General features: G+C 46.6%; 1 protein-coding gene across 3 annotated transcripts in view; it reads right to left on the reverse strand.

The window, feature by feature from the left end:
- LOC146059559 (uncharacterized) overlaps positions 1 to 17,515 on the reverse strand; it is a 30,684-nt gene extending 13,169 nt beyond the window's left edge. Inside the window, exons 1-2 of one of the 3 annotated variants that reach the window (XR_014470272.1) lie at positions 16,832 to 17,515; positions 10,037 to 10,084 (exon numbers count right to left, since the gene is read on the reverse strand). Coding sequence is in view for 1 of the 3 variants with exons in the window: in XM_083171892.1 (XP_083028018.1) it covers positions 10,037 to 10,084; positions 16,832 to 16,884 (101 nt within the window). In the remaining 2 variants the exon portion in view is untranslated. The remainder of the gene's footprint in view (positions 1 to 10,036; positions 10,085 to 16,831) is intronic. The other 2 variants (XR_014470271.1, XM_083171892.1) reach the window with 2 other exon arrangements.
- Positions 17,516 to 19,345: the final 1,830 nt, after the last annotated feature.

Consider the following 19,345-nt stretch of genomic DNA (forward strand, 5'->3'; position numbering starts at 1 on the left):
TTTGAATTGTTTTGAGGAAACCGGAGTACCCGGAGGAAACCCATGCAAGTACGGGGAGAATATACAAACTCCGCACAGTTAGAGCCATGGTGGGAATGGAACCCATGGCCTCAGTGCTGTGAGGCAGTAATGCTAACCATTACACCGACTGTGCTGCCCCATATATGAGGACACATCTGTACACCAGTTGCTGTGAGGCAGTAACGATAACCATTACACCATCTGTGTGGCTTAATCTCCAATCTCAGTGAAATTAAATTTACCAATCAGTTTGTTATCCCTCATCATTAATAAACAGAATGTGACAAACTGAGGACCACGCATCAGGCAAAACAGAGATAATATAAATGAGGCAGATCTTGCTATGTCAGTTATATATAGAGTATATAGAGTATCTGATGTTCTGTCTGGTAGAGTAGGCGGGGACATTTACTACCAATTCAGATGAAAGATTTACTCAAGATTTTTCATTTATCAATATATATGACTGAATTTATTAACTAGTTACCAGCCAGTCCAAATGATGAAACAACATGAACAGTAATGTCAGCACCAGCTGTGCGCACCTGAACGGAGCAACACTTGACTTGCTCTGTTGGGTGCCATCTAGTGGCTGCTGGTGTGCAAAACACTTGAATTTACCCGATACAGGTGAGGAGCAGTGCCAGCCTTATATTGTAATGGATATGAGGCATATATCTACTTTTTAATTTATATGACAGTTTCACCACTTGCTGCCAACTTGCAGAGCACAAGTGAGCAGACCAAGGGGGCCCTGATGATTCAATTCACACGGAACTGTGTTCTGGTAGCCCTGCCCCCTACTATGAAATGTTTGTTTTAAAGGCGTTGTAAATTGGGGGTGGAGTTGCCGTGACACAATTATGCAACTACACCCCCCCACTGAGTGCATATTCCTACTGGCCACGCCCACTGCACCGGCCGCACTAAGAAGTGGGTAAGAATAAATATGTACAGCAAAATGAGAAGTCAGTATTGATAGGAAATTATCTTTGAGGCTGTATGAGTCCAATCAGTTATTTATCGGTAACCCTGTTTCAGACATTAGTATAGGGCAGGCCAAGCTGTGGCTCTCCAGCTGTTCTGAAACTACAGTTCCCAGCATGCCCTGCCACAGAATGGCTATAAGAGAATGCTAAAACGTTGTTAGGACATGCTGGGATTTGTAGTTTCACAACAGCTTGAGAGCAACAGGTTGGCCTGGCTGGCTTACAGTATACTAATGTCTGAAACTGGGTTACTGATAAATAACTGATTGAAGCTGCACAGCAAAGACTGAGCGGAAGGAAAGTGCGGCATAACGGGTCTCCCGCTATGCCATAGACATTTATTTATTTACAGTTTCTTATATAGCGCAGCAGATTCCGTTGCGTTGCGCTTTACAATGGTAGACAGTGATAAAACAAACTGGGTACCGACAGACAGACTTGGATGGGATCTAGTGTGCATTTGTGACTGCTTCTTGTTCTCTTCAATGAGACCCTGCTGTGCTGAGAATCGCATCACACTCCCACTACTGAACCCTGTTATACGCTGCAAAACTGTAGTGGGACACATCTGTGCTGATTGGTTATTACTTTATCTCTCTCTCTCTCTCTTTCACTACTTTATCTCTTTGTATGCGTTAATACAAATGCCTCTTATTTACTAAAATTCTCAAAACCCAAAATGATTTTAGTATCACCGCTATTTACCATTAGTGGCTCCAAAACTCAAATAGAGGAACCACACCATCCACCACCCTAGTTGGGGTTGCTCCAATATTTGAATTATGAACTGTGCTGCAGCTGCTCATTTCCTAAAACTGAACTCAGGAGATAGCAGAGATATCAGTTTAGTAACACAGGATCGTATTTTAAACAATTTGTTTGACAAGCAAGCATAGGTGGATGATGCAGGGGGGTGGGGCATGATAGCCCAGTTGCACCCCCTTGGACCCTTCTCCACTATACGGGTTGGGATCACTTGGTCTACAGCATGATCGACAGTCATTAGGTCGACACCATTAGGTCGACATGGGTCTAGGTCGACATGGGTCTATGTCGACATGGGTCTAGGTCGACATAATTCTAGGTCGAACGGTCATTAGTTTGACAGGTCATTAGTTTGACAGTGTCTAGGTCGACAGTCAAAAGGTCGACGTGGGGTTTTTCACAGTTTTTTGACCCGAATGGCAAAAAACAGACATTGACCTGAATTACATTGACCCGAATGTCTACATGGACACCGTTTCCAATGCACTGCATACCCTCACATCGCTCACTGTGCTCGCGATGCTTCAGCACACTATTTTATTCTCCCACCATGCCCTAGTAGATGGTAGGGCATGAAATACCGCCTGTTGGCACATGTCGGCTCAAAAAACAGTGAAAAACCCTATGTTGACCTTTTGACTGTCGACCTAGACACTGTCGAACTAATGACCTTTTGACCTAGAACCATGTCGACCTAGACCCATGTGGACCTGACTGTCGACCATCATGCTGTAGACTAAATGACTGCATCCCCACTATACAATGGTGAGATTACTATCATCAGTGTAAGGTGGGGAACGTGGCTAAAATGACATAATTCCGTGTGTTATTGCCCACTTGGACTGCCCACATTACTCGAAAAGTGGGTGGACACAGTTCAGCTTCTGGAAATTGAAATGCTCTTCTGGGTGGTCAAGAGCACTACCCAAGATTTGGAACCCTCATGGACATTTTAAGAGAGTAGATATGAAAGTATGCGGTGACTCGATAACTTAAGCTAGCACCTTACATTGTATTCTTCTTCTGTATGGGCTCTTTGTGGGGGTACTCTTCTGGTAAGAAGCTTATGATTAATTGCCCCAAAAAGCCATTCCTAGTTGCTGCACTATACAGAGATAAGAAATTATATTTCTCATTGATCCCACCGCTGCCACCAATGATAAATAGGCCCCTACATTAGGCCGTTTGTGTAGGCTAATGATATACAAGAGTGTAGGAGATGTTCTTTAAAAGTGTTAATTATTTGGAATGTGTCCTATAAATTATATTATAAATTTTAAATTAAATCAGTTACCATTTATGATTATTATTTTTTAAATTGCTTTTCCTTTCGCTCATAGTGCTTCATCATGAAAATAATGAACAACAACATCAAACATGTTTTGGAACTGCTGCCCTAAAACATGTCCAAATTTTTTAAAAAAGTGGTAATGCACCTTTAACATGGAAAAACCCGGATGTAGCTGACCACAATCTATACCATTGCACGTATAAGAACTTCGGGAACATAAATATCAGATAACACAGTGATAACATCATTGGTTAAACAGTTCAGACATGTTAACCCCATATGTGTTAGGTTTGTTTTGTTTTGGTTGTTTGCGGCCAACTGCAGTATATAAACTACATGAAATCTGAGTCTCTTACACAATGATTATTACCTAGGTCAACTGGCTGGACTGGTTTGCATATAATATATCCCTTGGTGTAATGAAATAGAGTATAAGTCCTGCAGCTATGTTAACTAAACACTATTCTTCTACTAGTAGCTGACATAATTTCTCCTTTATCTCACGTGAATCTGAAACTGGTGTTTTGTTGAGAGCAGGACAGGACATTTGAATTCTTGCCCGGTTTTACCTGTCATAGTATAATGTAAGTAATATGAGGACATGCTGATGCATACATTACAACAACAATACAATAACAATACTACCATTTATAATACAAGTGTTACAGTCACATAGTTTAAAGTTTATGTAAGAGTTCATTTTAGCGGACTACAGGAGATATATGTGTCCCAAAGGGCATTTGTATTTAGCTATCAATAACATACCTCCCGGCATCGGCCAAGAGTAGTTCGGGATGGAGCATAAACAGGCACTCATACTGATAGCGTCATAGTGATCAGCGCATACCTCCCAACTTATTGCGGTAATGTCCATTTTTGGGACATCCCCGCATCCCTCCCGGGGCCGGCAGTTGGGAGTGCCCCCTTGTCACCCATGAATACATACCTCCCAACTTCTGGCCGGAGGAAATAGGGACACTCGCGCGCGGCTTCAAAAATGGGGCGGGGCGTATGCAAATGAGGGCGCGGCTTATGCTAATTAGCCACGACCTCATTTTCATACGAGAATAGACGCTGTGCGCATGCGCACAGCGTCTATTCTACTAGATTGGGGTCTCTCCCAACTGCCACCCCCCGCAGCGGGACAATGCCTGCCGCGGGTGGGACGTCGGGACAGGACCCGAAAATCGGGACTGTCCCGACGGAATCATGACAGTTGGGAGGTATGTGAATAGACATTGTAGACAGCGTCTCTTCCTGCAGCCAGAGGGGCTGGGGGCATAGCTGCTGAGCATGCCCCCACAGTGGCAAAAACTGGGGTGTGGCCTCGCAGCAGCGCCGTGAGCACAGGCCACGCCCCTTCCTGCTAGGCCACGTCCCCTCCCTCCAAACATGAAATGTTGGGAGGTATGCTGTCGCCCTTGTATCACAGCAACACGCTAACATGGGACAGACATAATCAGGATTATTGGGAGGTATATAACAATTGACAGCCATAGTGCAACCAATATCTATTGAAGATGGGACGGTGCCCCTAGCAACCAATCAGATTTTATCTATTATCTTTTTTTGAAGGTGCTAAATTAATAAGAAGTAGAATCTGATTGGTTGCTACGGGCAAAATCCCATCTTCAAGAGAACTCCCATCTTAGTAAATTTACCCAATATTGTCTGTATGTACAACTCATTATTTTTAAGTTTGGGCTTCAGTAGCACAAAAAAAAAAAATCTTAAAATATTTATAAATCAATAAATGATGAATGAAGTGTATTTAGTTTTATTTTCTTTTATAAGCAGTTATTAATAATCCTGGCAGTTATTAATAATACTGGGACAGATGGTAAAATGTAGCTTGGGGGAGCAGGTCGGTGGAGAAACCAGCACAGGGCAAGGCCGCTCGCCGAGTCCCTTCTCGCAAAAAAATTGTGGGCAAATTGCTAAAGTGTGCGCGCTTCGCTACAGAGCAATAACAGTAACAACAAATGTCTTTACTAGGGGCAGCACGGATGGTGTAAAGGTGCCCATACACAGTACGACCCAGCAATTGTACCGTGTATGGGCACCTTAATGGTTAGCATTACTCCCTCACAGCACTGAGGTCATGGGTTCAGTTCCCACCATGGCCCTATCTGTGCAGAGTGAATGGGGGTACGCCGGCCCACCATTCGAAAGGCGCATACATTTGCACTGGCTGCGAATGGATGTTTTACACATGCCACTGGGACCCTCCCACATCTTTCGATGGTCGCCGTCCATCGAAAGATGTAGAAGGTGCACCCATATGTAAGGTTGCTCTGAGCAGGGCCGCCTTAGCATGAGAATGCCCGGTGTTCTCATTGGAATGTCCATGAAAGCTGGGCGTTCCCATATGTAAATGAACCAGTCCACCGCTCCCTGCCCGCAAGGATGGGTACATGCACCCAGCGAACACTTTGTTCGCCATGGGTGCACGCACACAGCACATGCACATACGCAGAAATGTGCATGAACAAAACGCAAACATCGGCCCCGTGCGAACGGACCCGAATAATGTCCATAATCTCTTATTGAAGGTGTTTTGTAACCTTTGCTCCTCTACAAAACCATGTTGGCCTGCAGGCGGGGCAGATGCAATGTGGGGTGACACCAAAATGGCAGCTCCTGCTCAGTGATCGGAGCCAAGTGCTGCACTGTAACATTATGTGCAGCACTGGCTCCTGTCACTGTGTGGGAGCCAGTGCTGCAACTACAGCACTATCTTGGGCAGCCAGCACCATTGAAGTGCCAAAAACAGGGGTTTGGGCAGCAAGGCCCAAGGCCATGTGGGTGGGTGGGTGGGTGGGTGGGGGGGGGGGCGATCATGTACGGTGTGCACAGGAAGAGGCTGAGTCTAAACAGAATGACCACATGCTGCCTCTGTGTGGGAATAGGCAACCTACAGCTAATTGTTAGGGGTAAAAGGGGCATTCCTGCTGTCTCCCCAGGCAACCTTTGGCCATGCATGCGTTCCTCCATACTGTTGATTTGTTGCTATGAGCCACCACGCTGCAAATTTTCACCTACATCCCACTATATTTTGGTTCTGTATTGGGATGTATGTGATACAGATGTCTGTCATCCCCATACAGCAGCTAGGCAGTCAGATTCCTGCCTACTGACCCACAGAAATGTGCTGCAGGACCTCTCATCCGCACAGACCCGTCCAGGCATTTCCTATGCTGATCACACTGCAGAGGAAATGCCTGCATTCGCTCACCATGCTGCGGGCACTGTTATATTCTCCCTCTGTGCCAACATGGATGGTGAAGTAAGAAGAAGACGGTTTAAAAAAAATCATAAAAACTTATGTCAACATTGCCATGTGTCTACCCTTTCACACTGTCGACTTATTGCATGTCAACCCTTTTCATGTCATCCTTTTGACCCTGTCAACCTATTGCATGTCTACCTTTTGGGGGTAGACCTATTGACACTGTAGATCTATGAACCGGAACTTCTATTGCATTAAAAGTGTGCACAGACATACAGTATTGTCGCCCCGTCTTATTGGCTACAAATACTGTGCACCATTGGTCAGTTATTATCGTTTTTTATGTTCTGATCAGTGGTGTAACTATAGTCCCGCAGCCCCCGCAGTGGCAGGGAGGCGCTGAGAGTGTGTGGGCGCCGGGGGGGTCTGCGGGGCTATTGTTACCCACTGCCGTCTGCCCCTGTTGCCGGCGCTTGTGTCTGCACCGAGTCCCGGCTCTCCCGTCTACTGCGACTTATATAAAAAAAAAGTGACACTCGGAAAATGGCTGCCCCCATACTGCAGACCGTTTTTGAGGATGCTAGAGGATGCTAAACGGTCTGCTGTATGGGGGCAGCCATTTTCCGAGTGTCACTTTTCATTAGCAGCAGTAGGCGAGAGAGCCAGGACCCACAGATGGATGCGGCAGGAGGTAACAGCCGCACGGGGGGGGGGGGGGGGCAGGGGGCGCAAAATTAATAGTTACGCCACTGGTTCTGATGAATCCTTGGTGGATCCTTATAATATCTACTATTATGACAATACTATCCCTCTGAAGTCCAAATTAAATGCATATTCGCTCTGCTCAAATGATTTTATTATGTTAAGCCCCGTACACACGGGGGGATATATCACCGAGCAATATATCGCTCACGATGAGCGATATATTGCTCAGTGTCCCGTTGGCATCCGTTGACCAGAGATGGTCGCTGATAAAAAAGAAACTGCCGGGGGAGCCCGTCAGTGGAAATCAGCTGGTCGCAGGAGCATGTTCCTGCGACCAGCGATCACTACGGGGGAGAAAACGGGAGCGCGCACCCGGCGATATATCGCCGGAGCACACTCCCATCGCGGGCAATATGGTCGCTCAGCGATATTAGACACAATCGCCCCCGTGTGTACACAGTCTCAATAACAGCTTTGTGTAGAGAGATTTGCATTTGTTCTAGTTTGGCTACTGATAGTAAATAGGTAATATCTTCTTTTGAATGAAGCGTCTTAGCAGTCTGAGCACATTCACACGAGCCCCGCTGAATCAATGCTAGGAGAACGACAACCAACATGTCTGGATGAGTCTAATCAACATCCTAATGGATTTGCGTTTGTCAAGGCTGTCCGGGCCGATTTGGGCTTATGATCGACTGCATTCAGATTTGTGCATTAACTGTCATATTCCATTCTGTTTGTCATGTTGTTCTCCACATCTTTCAAAAGGGTCAGCGAAAACCATGTTCAAGGTAAGATAATGGCACACAGCATGTACTAACCCTCCACTGTATAAAACGAATGAATAATATGGCGCTAATGCTGAAGGTCGGTAAATAATGAAGGAAAACAATATTTTTGCCCATATCATACTTCACAATTCTCATTGGCTTTGGTAAAAGGGGGCGTGGCCACATCACGCTAGGGTTGTGGTGGTATCATGCTGTCACATCACCCATTGGCTGTTTTCCAAGGTCTGTCCCGGCATGACAGAAGCATGGTAAATGCAAGTATGGGTAAATTTACTAAGGTGGGAGTTCTATTGAAGATTGGTTGCCCATAGCAACCAATCAGATTCTACTTATTTATTTAGCACCTTCTAAAAGATAATAGATTAGTTGCTATGGGCAACATCCTGTCTTCAAAAGAACTCCCAATTGACCCCGTAATTCCATTAAAGCATTATAATTACCATTAAAAATATCACACCTGGATGGTTTCCGACCATCGATGGTACAGGCCCACCTTATGGTTCTGGGTTTGTGTTTTCTACAAGGTTCCAGGTCACAGAACATAGCTCCGCCCCAACACCCACAAAGCCCTGCACCTAGTTTCTGATTGGCTCATGGGCTAGTCAGTGTAAAAACAAGAATGATCATCGGTTGGTGAATCCATTGATGGTCATCCATTGCGTTGTCCGCAACCATCAATGGACACTTGTCATTTGACCATCAATGGCAAACACACCAATGGCCATCCATAGAATTTCTGTAGTCAAATCTCACCAAATTTGCAGTGCTCTGATGGCCCAGGGACTGACAGGGAGAGACCAGGGGTGAGTCAGCTCTGATAGTAGCCTGTGCCTGCCCAGGCATTGATCTCACTCAGGGGCTGGCTGGCAATTTTCAGCCTGGGGGGCAAGACAAGTAATCGGCCCACCACCACTACAACCCCCTCTCGTGTAGTTACACGTAGTATACAACGATATATATTATAGTATACTAATCATAATCCCTATACTAATCCTATACTATTCCCCCCCCCCCCCCCCCCCCCAAAAAAAAAAAAATCAAAACAAAAACACCATAGCAACAGCAACTATAGACTTTGCCCTAAGTCTAGTTAGACGCACGGGTCATTACGTCACCTCCTCCAGTATCACAGAGTGGGCAGTGACGCCGTGCGGGTGAATTCATGATGCCCCCCCATGCATCTAACTTGCCTAGTTACTAGCAAACAATTTCTACTTGGATGCAGTGCCTTTAACAACAGGTGTGCAATATTTAACTGTTAGTACATACTATCCTCCCTCCAATGCACATTGAGATAATTATCAGATGAATCCCAAAAAATGTTTACATCCCCAGTAGTTACACACACTCACACAGTGCACACTTATTTGATCTAATGGGCACACTGTCAGATTATACAAATTATACACAAATTAAATATAATGCTGGGATTGGCTCGCTTACCAGACCCAGGACAATTCCCATGATTCCTGCCCGAGTCCGTCATGGCGTAACTCACCCGTGCATCACTGCCCACTCTGTCTTATACTGCAGGTGGTGCGGGGGACTCCCGGCAGGTCCACGTCCGGGATGCTGCTCCAACAGCATCTTAAGCACCTGAGTTGCATCCCTGAAATCGCCCCGTGTGTATGCCCCATTAGTCAAACACATGTATAGATGCCAGAATGAGAAGAAAAATAAACTCTTTTGTTCAGGGGCACAATTTAATTAAAATTGAAAATTAACATCTTTTATTCTAATTAATAAAATCAAGATAAACATCGAATACATCAGACAGACATACACTCAAAAACATATATGTTTATAACGGATCTAATATCCATTGTTATACATTTCTGTGAGGGTGCTAATTCCAAAATTGCCGTGAGGGTGCTAATTCCAAAATTGCTGCGAGGGTGCTAATTACAAAATTGCCGCGAGGGTGCTAATTACATTCTGAATCCTCCATTGCTAACTAATTTGCAGGTGAAATAAACTAAATATGTGAATAATAGTCCTAAAATACCACTTATTCCTCCGAGAACAGAAACCACAATAAATGTGAATGATCTAGATACCTTTTTTTTTATTAATTAACCGTTTCTTATATAGCGCATACATATTCCGCAGCGCTTTACTGAGAGCATTTGAACATTCACATCAGTCCCTGCCACAGTGGAGCTTACAATCTATATTCCCTACCACATATACACACGCGCACACAGACATTCTAGGGTTCATTTTTGTTTGGAGCCAAATAACCTACCAGTATATTTTTGTTGTACGAGCCTGAATGGCAGATGTTTGTTCATTGCTGAAAAAAAGAAACATTAAAATTAGAAATATGCAACATTGTTTCTGGCAATAAGACAAAACAAGGCCCTTATTCTGGTTCACTCGCAAAGGCAAATTCCTTCTCAAATGGACAAAACCATGGGGGGGGGGGGGGGGGGCAGATGTAACGTGCAGAGAGAATTAGATTTGGGTGGGGTCTTACTCCAAAGTGAGATCTATATTGCAGTGTAAAAATAAAGCAGTCAGTATTTTCCCTGCACAGAAACAAAATAACTCACCCAAATCTCTCTGCACATGTTACATCTGCCCCCCTGCAGTGCACATGGTTTTGGCCATTTCAGAAGGAATTTGCCTTTGCGAGTGAACCAATATAATGGCCCAAGACTGTATAGGGATAGTGGTCCTGATTAACACCCAAATGTAACTCTCTCTGTTCCTTACATCTGCCCCACCTGCAGTGCAGCATGGTTTTGTCCATTAGAGAGAGAATTTGCTTTTGCAAATGAACCAGAATCAGGCCCATTATGAACCAATAGAATGTGAAAAGAGCTGCTGAGGGTTTGCTGCTGTAAAGTACCTGCAGATAATTACTACATGAGTACGTTCGTGGGTATGGTTCATTAGGTGAACCCAATTTGGGTCAACATGCGTTGGATGGACCACTGAAGGTCGACAGGCCTTAGGTCGACTCTGAAATAAGTTGACAGGGTTGGAAGGTCGGAACAAGCATTAGGTTGACAATGGCAAGTTCGACAGTCAAAATGTCGACGTGAGTTTTTCATGGTTTTTTTTGTCCCACATGTCTACATAGTCAAAGTGTGCCGGGGCTCGCCATGCTTCGGGCACGGTGCATCAATGCACTCGGCACACTATTCTATTCTCCCTCCATACCCTAGTGGATGGTAGGGCATGAAATACCGCCTGTGAAATAGAGACAAACTCATGTCGAACTTTTAACTGCAGTCCTTGCCATTGTCGACCTAATGCGTGTGTCCACCTTCCAACCCTCTCGACCTTAGCCATGTCGACCTATTTCAAGTGTCAACCTAAGCCCATGTCAACTTAAATAGGATCAACCGATTGACCGTATCACGTGTCTGTTTGGGATGCGGTCATTGGGTCACAAGCAAGATGTTTGACTGTCATTAGGTTAACACCATTAGGTCGACATGCATTTAGGTCGGCAAGTGTCTATGTTGACATGCAGGAAGGTCGACATGGGTTAGGTCAACAGGGTCATCAGGTCGACATCGGTTAGATTGACAGTCAAAAGGTCGACGTGGGGTTTTTCACTGTTTTGCATGTCGACCTGAAGGTGTCGACCTATTGACTGTCTAACAACTTGCTGGTGACCAACTCATCCACACTCGTCTGTTTAGTTTATCTAAAAGGAAAGTACAATTGTAAAGCACAACGGAATTTGCTGTGCAATATAAGAGAATGCTAATAATAATACTAATACAAAAGGTAAAAGGTCCAATTTGTGTAAGTATCATAATCTCTGCTGCAGTAGAGAAAACATTAGAGGATTAGAGGTCTATTTAGAGCCAAATTAAGCATGGGGCGACAGGGGCGGTCGCCCCGGGGCCCCCACACATTAGGCACTTCTGCGGCAGGTGGGTGGCAGGCAGTGGGGTCGGCTGGCGCAGGGCAGACAGGGGGTCCCTGCGGCAGCTGGGCACTGCAATCAGCGGCGGGGTCCCTGTGGCGGATGGGAAGTCAGTGGCCAGGTCCCTGCGGCAGATGGGAAGTCAGTGGCCAGGTCCCTGCGGCAGATGGAAAGTCAGCGGCAGGGACCCTGGGGCAGATGGGAACTAGTAGCGATACTAGTTCCCATCCGCCGCAGGGACCCCGTTGCCTCCGCAGCACTGCACGGACCCTGCTGCGGTGCTGTACGGATCCCTGGTGCCTGGATCATCACTGCCCAGTTACCACCTGCCTCTGTGGGGGGCCTACAGACCTTAATCCGGCCTGTGTCTACTCCAAATGGACTGAAAGGTATACTTATCGTCTAGGTCAGTGGTTCTCAACTTCGTTCCTCAGGACCTTTCCAACAGTGCACGTTTTCCAGGTCTCCACACAGAATCACAGGTGAAATAATTAGCTCCACCTGTGGTTTTTTAAAATGTGTGAATAATGAGTGCACCTGTGATTCTGTGTGGAGACCTGGAAAATGTGCACGTTTGGGGGGCCCTGATAACCGAATTTGAGAACCACTGGTCTAGGTGGACCAGTAGTAGTGTCACAAATAAAAGTCTGGGGTGTTAGGACAAGCAGTAATGCTATCAGCACTCGGCTATTTATTTCTAACAAAAAAATTATTCATATGCTGGACAGACTGGGGTAGGGATAGCCATCGATGGTGGTCACCAACTGATGGTCTTCCCTGTTCTCTCAAGGACTGGCCCTTGGGCCAATCAGAACATGGGGGCAGTGCTTTACTGGTGTTGGTGTGAAGCTATGCTCTTCTCTATCTCTTCTGCCAGTTATATCATAGGAAATTTAGTGACAAAAAGACTAATACTCTTGCTAGCGACATGTTAAGCTTTGTAATCGGAAGGACACAGCAGAATTCATGTCCCCTTTCACACCAGGACACTGAGAAATTCTTAATGACAGATCAGCACAGATGCTCAGGGACCAGAGATAAATTCAGGCCCATACACGCCTTTCACCTCATTGATCCAATCACCAGGATCCTCATTAAGGTTGGGTTGGATTATTGGATTCTTACCCTTTGAAGTTTGAATTATAGGGCCTTATTCTGGTTCACTCTTAGAGGCCTATTCCTTCTCAAATGGGCAAAACCATGTGCACTGCAGGTGGGGCAGATGTAACATGTGCAGAGTGAATTAGATTTGGGTGGGGTTTTTCTTCAAAGTGAGTTCTATATTGCAGTTTAAAATAATGCAGTCAGTATTTTCCCTGCACAGAAACAAAATAACTCACCCAAATCTAACTCTCTCTGCACGTTACATCTGCCCCACCTGCAGTGCACATGGTTTTGTCCATTTGAGAAGGAATTTGCCTCTAAGAATGAACCAGAATAAGGCCAATATTCGAGAACTGTTATGATGTGCACACTGTCTGACAGGGGCTCCAGTGATACCGGCAACAGCAGGGATTGTCAGACAGTACTACAAACTATTAAACTATTAGACAAATAAACTATTTATTGTATTTTTTCACTTTGCCAAACAATAGTATTATAATTTTTTTTTTTTATGAAAAATAATAATTTACATTTTTTTTTATCAGCCCCCTTGACCTGGTGACCTTTCATGCTCTTAAATTGAATTATTCAAAGTCTGAGCAACAACACACATCTGTTTCCCTAACCTGCTCCTCCTGTACCTTATCCTGACATCTGGGACCCCCTGGATATTTAGGAATGTGCCAAACGTTCAAAGGAGCCGTTTTGAATTATACTCTCACCAGTTGTCACCTTTTCTTTGTTGATGTAAGTGTCTACTTGCCTTATGAAAGAGAGATGTGTTTATCAGATCACTCCCTTTTGACGGTTTCTTCTTGCAAACATCCTTGTCTATGTTGGCCGGGGTCCAGGCCCGTCCCATGACTTTCGTGGTCTCGAATAATGAATATAGCATATTATTTTCTTGATGATGCGTGAGATACAAAACATTCTGAACAAAGCCTCTCACTTTTGTTTTAAGAGTCAGGGTTCAAAATGTGCTGGATATTTTAAGGCACTGGATTAAAGCGAGACAGAAATTCTATTGTATTGAGAGGATGATTTAAGTCAGTGTTGAGAAGTTATAGGGACTTGGTGAACTGTCATGTGCCGCACTGTTTCCTGGAAAGTTTGTTTTCGGTTTGGTGTGCAGCAACCAGGTGGGTAACAAGTAAACAGCATACAGTATAAACAATAAACAATATAAACAGGTGGGGGAACATGTACAGTCATATGGAAAGTTATTCCGAGGGGACACCGTGTTAGATTATGTGCAAAGGGTTATGGCGCGACTAGACAGTGGGGTGTTAATAAGTTCACGTGTCAACAGGTGAACCGCTTCAGGAAAGAAACTTTTTAGGCTTCTGGTGGACCTGGTGGGAATAGCCCTGTAGCATACTTGCCTACTTTTAAAAACTAGTTTCAGGGAGATTATAGTTGGTAGTAGAATTTTGCATAGCATCCCATTGAGGGGGCGTGTCATGCTCCACCCAAAGGGTGTTTTTAGTTCCATATATGGAGAGATAGTGAAAAAAGATTGTGAACGTGGCACCTAGAAGCGTTGGTGTGTACTGCTACATCTGAGAGGAATCTTTTAAAATTACAAATTCAAATGTAGATGATGCCCAAAGCAGTTAGTAAGAGCTACTATACTTGGTAAAGTGCAGGGAAATGGCGCTGATGATTCAATGTAAATGTATCTATCTCTCATTCCTTTTTTCCCCAAAAATGTAACAGTGTAATGTGGGCTAGGTGAAATGAGGGAGATTGCTAGACTAATGAGGGAGAGGGGGAGATTGCTACTATTTCAGGGAGTCTCCTGCAGAATGCAGGAGGGGAGGGAACTATGATGTAACAGTGTAATGTAGACTAGGTGACATGAGGGAGATTGCTACTATTTCAGGGAGTCTCCTGCAGAATGCAGGAGGGTAGGCAGCTATGATGTAACAGTGTAATGTGGGCTAGGTGACATGAGGGAGATTGCTAGACCAATGAGGGAGAGAGGGAGATTGCTACTATTTCAGGGAGTCTCCTGCAGAATGCAGGAGGGTAGGCAACTATGCCCTGTAGCGTCTGCCTGATGGCAGCAGGTTAAACAAGCCATGGCCAGGATGTAGTTGGTCCTTGACAGGTACAGGTCCTGGACAGAGGGAAGGTCTGTCCCGATTATCTCTCCGCAGTTCTGACTACCTTTCGGAGTCTGCATTTGTCACTCTCGCTGGCGGAGCCGTACCAGACCAGTATTGAGGAGCACAGTACAGACTGCACAATTGAGGAGTAGAAGATGAACAGAAGCTTCTGTGGGATGTTGAACTTCCTCAGTTGCCTATGGAAGAATAGCCTCTGCTGTGCTTTCCCAACAATAGTATGGGCAGACCACACCCCATCAGAGTAGTACACACCACATCTGAGTATTACAAACACCATCGGAATATTACACACAACATCGGGTTTGTGTACTATTTTGAATCTTAGAGGAATGAGTGGTCACCTCATCAACAGATTCATAATGAAAATAGTGTATTTACATTCTTAATATAACATAATGAACCTATTCATTATATAGACACTGCTAAAATGGCAACATGACACAATGCCGACATCAGCAGCGTAACTATAATTTTGGCGCCCCCCCGCCGATAATAAAACACGCGCCCCCCCCCCTCACCCTCACCCCCACTCCGGACGCCGATGCCCCCCCAACCCCCCATCCCCCGCATACTTACCTGTATTCGCTGCGCTGGTCCCGGCTCCCATTCTGGCTTCATTCTGATATGAAACACGGACCATCACAAAATGGCCGCCCCCATACAGCAGACAGTTTCAAAGAACTGGCTGCTATATGGGGGCGGACATTTTATGGTAGCCCGTCGCAATAGCAGAATGAAGCCAGGGGAGCCGGGACCGCCGCAGCGAATATAGGTAACGCTGCGGGGGATGGGGCATTACGATAGCACCGCAGCCCCCCGGCGCCCGCACTTACCCAGCGCCTCCCCGCGACCGCGGGGGCTGCGGTGCTGTAGTTACGCCAGTGGCCGACATTCATCCCTTGTTGCCAAGCAGTGATTTACATGCTCCGGACAGCTGCAGCGGCTCCAGCAGTGTCTTCTGGGTCCCGATGGTCATGTGGGTGTAATTTTAGGAGGTGTCATCTGATGTCAGTATTTCGGTGTATACTGGACCTTTGCTTAACCACAATCCTTAATCCTTCCTCTTGTGCCCTAACCTCTCCCCAGTATTCCAACCCTTTCCCCTACACCAGGGCTGGCCAATTCAGTCCTCAAGATCTACCAATGGTCCATGTTTTCCAAATCACCTAGCTGGTGCACAGCTGTAGTCATTACTAACTGTCACATTCCCCAGATCACCTAGCTGGTGCACAGCTGTAGTCATGACTAACTGCCACATTCCCCAGATCACCTAGCTGGTGCACAGCTGTAGTCATGACTAACTGTCACATTCCCCAGATTACCTAGCCAGTGCACAGCTGTAGTCATTACTAACTGTCACATTTTCAAACCTGCTGCATTCATTCCTACTATAGACCCACAGGTTGCCTGAGACAAATTAACTGTTGGTAGATCTTAAGGACAGGATTGGCTACCCCTGCCCTAGAACCTAACACTAACCATCCCACAGCCTAACCCCTAATTACAACATTTTAACAATGTCTGCATTTCACATGTAATATTGATGAAATCAAACAATCTCTGTCTGGACCAATAGTAACGTTGGGTATATTGTCCTAATTGGCCCAGGTCTTCTCTTCCATATTATATGAATGAGTATTCAAAAGATATGCATCACATAAATGTATATTTATTTATAAGTCAATGTGTGATCTACATAATTATATGTAATACAAATCTTTTTAATGAATTAAAAATGATAAACTCTGGGGGCGTGGCCTAGCGGCATATGGAGTAGGACGTGTCCCTGCTGAGCTCCTGACCCGATCATCCTGTAAATCTCCTGGGTCAGCGGGGAAGACCTCTCTTTTGTGGGAATTAGGTGACCCCCACTCCCCTGAACATACCAGCCCTGAAGCGGGGTGCCTGAGCCGCCTGGACTGACCTGTGCCTGCCTCCGGAGCGTCTCCCCCTCTGTGGTGTGCTGCCCGGCCCCATCTTGAATGGGGGGACTGGGAGGGCTGACCCGGCGCCTGATTGAGGTACATCGCCCGGGTGTAGGCGGCTGGAAGCCCTGCTGTGCCCGCTGCCTCCTAGCCTCCTCGCCGGCGCCTGCACGCTCCAGGGGTGCGCTGTCTGGAGGCCGCTGCCCCGGCGTGTCCCCGCCGACTGCAGGACACTGTAACTGCCGGAGTCCCCCCTCACCAAGCCCCCTCCCTCTGAAGACAGCCGCGCCTGTGGGGTGGACAAGGAGCGAGGCAGCGGCTGCTGAATCTGCTACCTGCCGCCCCGGGATCTCCTGCCTGGCTGCCAGAAAGCTCCTGCACGAGTGTGTACCCTCAGCCCCCGCCAGCCGCCATTTTAAGAGGAGAGAGCTGAGACTCCTCTACTCTGCCTGAACCACCCCGAGGCCCGCAGTCTCTCTAGGGCCCTTTAGTGAGGTGAGGGCGGGTGAGGCTGCAGGGGCTAGCTCTGCTGCCCCAGTGCTGAGGGATCTCCTGCCAGGTTGCCGGCACCTGCCAAATGGTGAGCAGCCCCCCCGCCAGTTTGGGACAGGGGAGCTGCTGTGCCTTTGCCCTGAATGTGCTGCCTGATAGTGCACAATCCTTGCATGACCCCCCCCCCCCCTGTGAGGAGCTGTTGGACTAGGGTTGCAGGTGAAGTGTGCTGCTTTGCCCTATCATTGTGATCCACTTGTGCACTGGACTACTCTTGTGGACACTACTAGACACATGTGGTACCCCCTATCCTTTTAACGGGCTTATAACTGTGATCCCCCTACTGTGACTCTGACTGTGGAGAGGCCCCTTACTCTAGTACCCTGGACACCTGATAGTGTGCCCTGCTACTTGTATCCTCTGCAATACTGCACAAGGCTGCTGTGCCTTTCCTTGTCTGGGATATCTCCTGTTACTCTATGGGCCAAAAGAACGGCTCTTCTGCTGCGACAAGGTTGGCCAAGTTTGCTAGAGAGCACCGAGCACCGACCCCCCCAGCCCCCGTGGTGCCCCCCTCACCTGGTGTGCCGGCCCCCGCTGGGCCCTCCTCTCCTGTGCCCGAGATGGCAGAATCCCCTGAAGTGACCCTGGCACAACTTTTGCAGGCCATTACTGATTCGGAGAAACGAATGACTGGTAAGGTGGCGGAGGTGAAGATTGATATATCCTTTATACGTCAGGACGTGCAGAAACTAAGAGATCGGGTTGAGGAGACTTAGACCGGATCTCTATGCTAGAAGATACCACTCCACCTATCCCTAACGCCTTTCCGCACTGGAGTCCCAAATGTCAACATGTCAGCAGAAACTGACGGATATGGAGGGGAGGCTCAGGAGGAACAATGTACGCTTTGTGGGTCTTCCTGAGAAGGCGGAAGGTACAAACCCAGAATCCTTTCTTGAATCCTGGATGGTGTCCCTGTTTGGGAAGGATGCCTTCACCCCCAGTTTGCAGTGGAAAGAGCACAAAGGGTTCCCACGCGCCCGTTACCCCCTGGTGCACCACTGCATACGTTTATTGCAAAGTTTCTCCATTATAAAGACCGAGACACTGTTCTCAGGCTTGCAAGGGTAAAGGGTCCCCTTGAATATGAAGGCCAGCGGGTGGCGGCCTTTCCGGACTTCTCAGTTGAGGTCCAGAAATCCCGGTCGCAGTTCACGGGTGTTAAGCAGCGCCTGCGCTCCCTCCAGCTGAAATATTCTATGCTTTATCCTGCATGACTGCGAGTGGTTGCTGGCACTCATACCCACTTCTTTGATTCACCACAAGCGGCCTCGACGTGGATGGACACACAACCAGCTCCGCAGGAGCCTCCTCCTTGAACTGCCCCTGTAACGCGCTCTCCAGGGTTATGCCCAGTTTGTGTACGAAGGCTATCTGTTTTGCAGGCTACCCTTGATGGAAATGTCATATTTGGGTTATGCTCTTTCAGAAATGTTTCTTTTATGAGAGGTTTACTCCCCTCCTGACCAAAAATATATTTCGGTCAGGACTACCATGTTCTTTAGGTCATAGTAATAGTTGCCCTCTAGGGTTTTTTTCATTGGTTTCTATTAGAACGACTCCTTAGAGGGGTCATACCGGGTTTACTGTTAGGTAAGAAGTGTACCTATGTTTGGGTGGGTATGCCGGGAGGGTTGGGATTTTCTTTTCTATGTTGTGTTTTTTGTTTTTATTGAAGTGTGTGCATTATTCCTTTACATGTGTTTCTGGGCGACGGGTGGGCTGGGGTGGTTTGATAAGCTGGAACCGCTAATGAGCTGTTTATCCCTGCTCTTTCCTCTTCCCCTTATGATACAATGGTGAATGTCAAAGCGTGGAATGTTAGAGGTCTTAAAGACTGGGTCAAACGTACCTTGGTAATGAATCAATTTAGGACTCGTTCCCCGGGTATTGCATGTCTCTTTGAGACTCACCTTGTGGGTAGCCGGGTACTGGCACTGAAAAAGCCCTGGGTGGGA

The sequence above is a fragment of the Crinia signifera genome, chromosome 2 (assembly GCF_055691185.1).
Source record: "Crinia signifera chromosome 2, ASM5569118v1, whole genome shotgun sequence".
Lineage (NCBI taxonomy): Eukaryota > Metazoa > Chordata > Amphibia > Anura > Myobatrachidae > Crinia > Crinia signifera.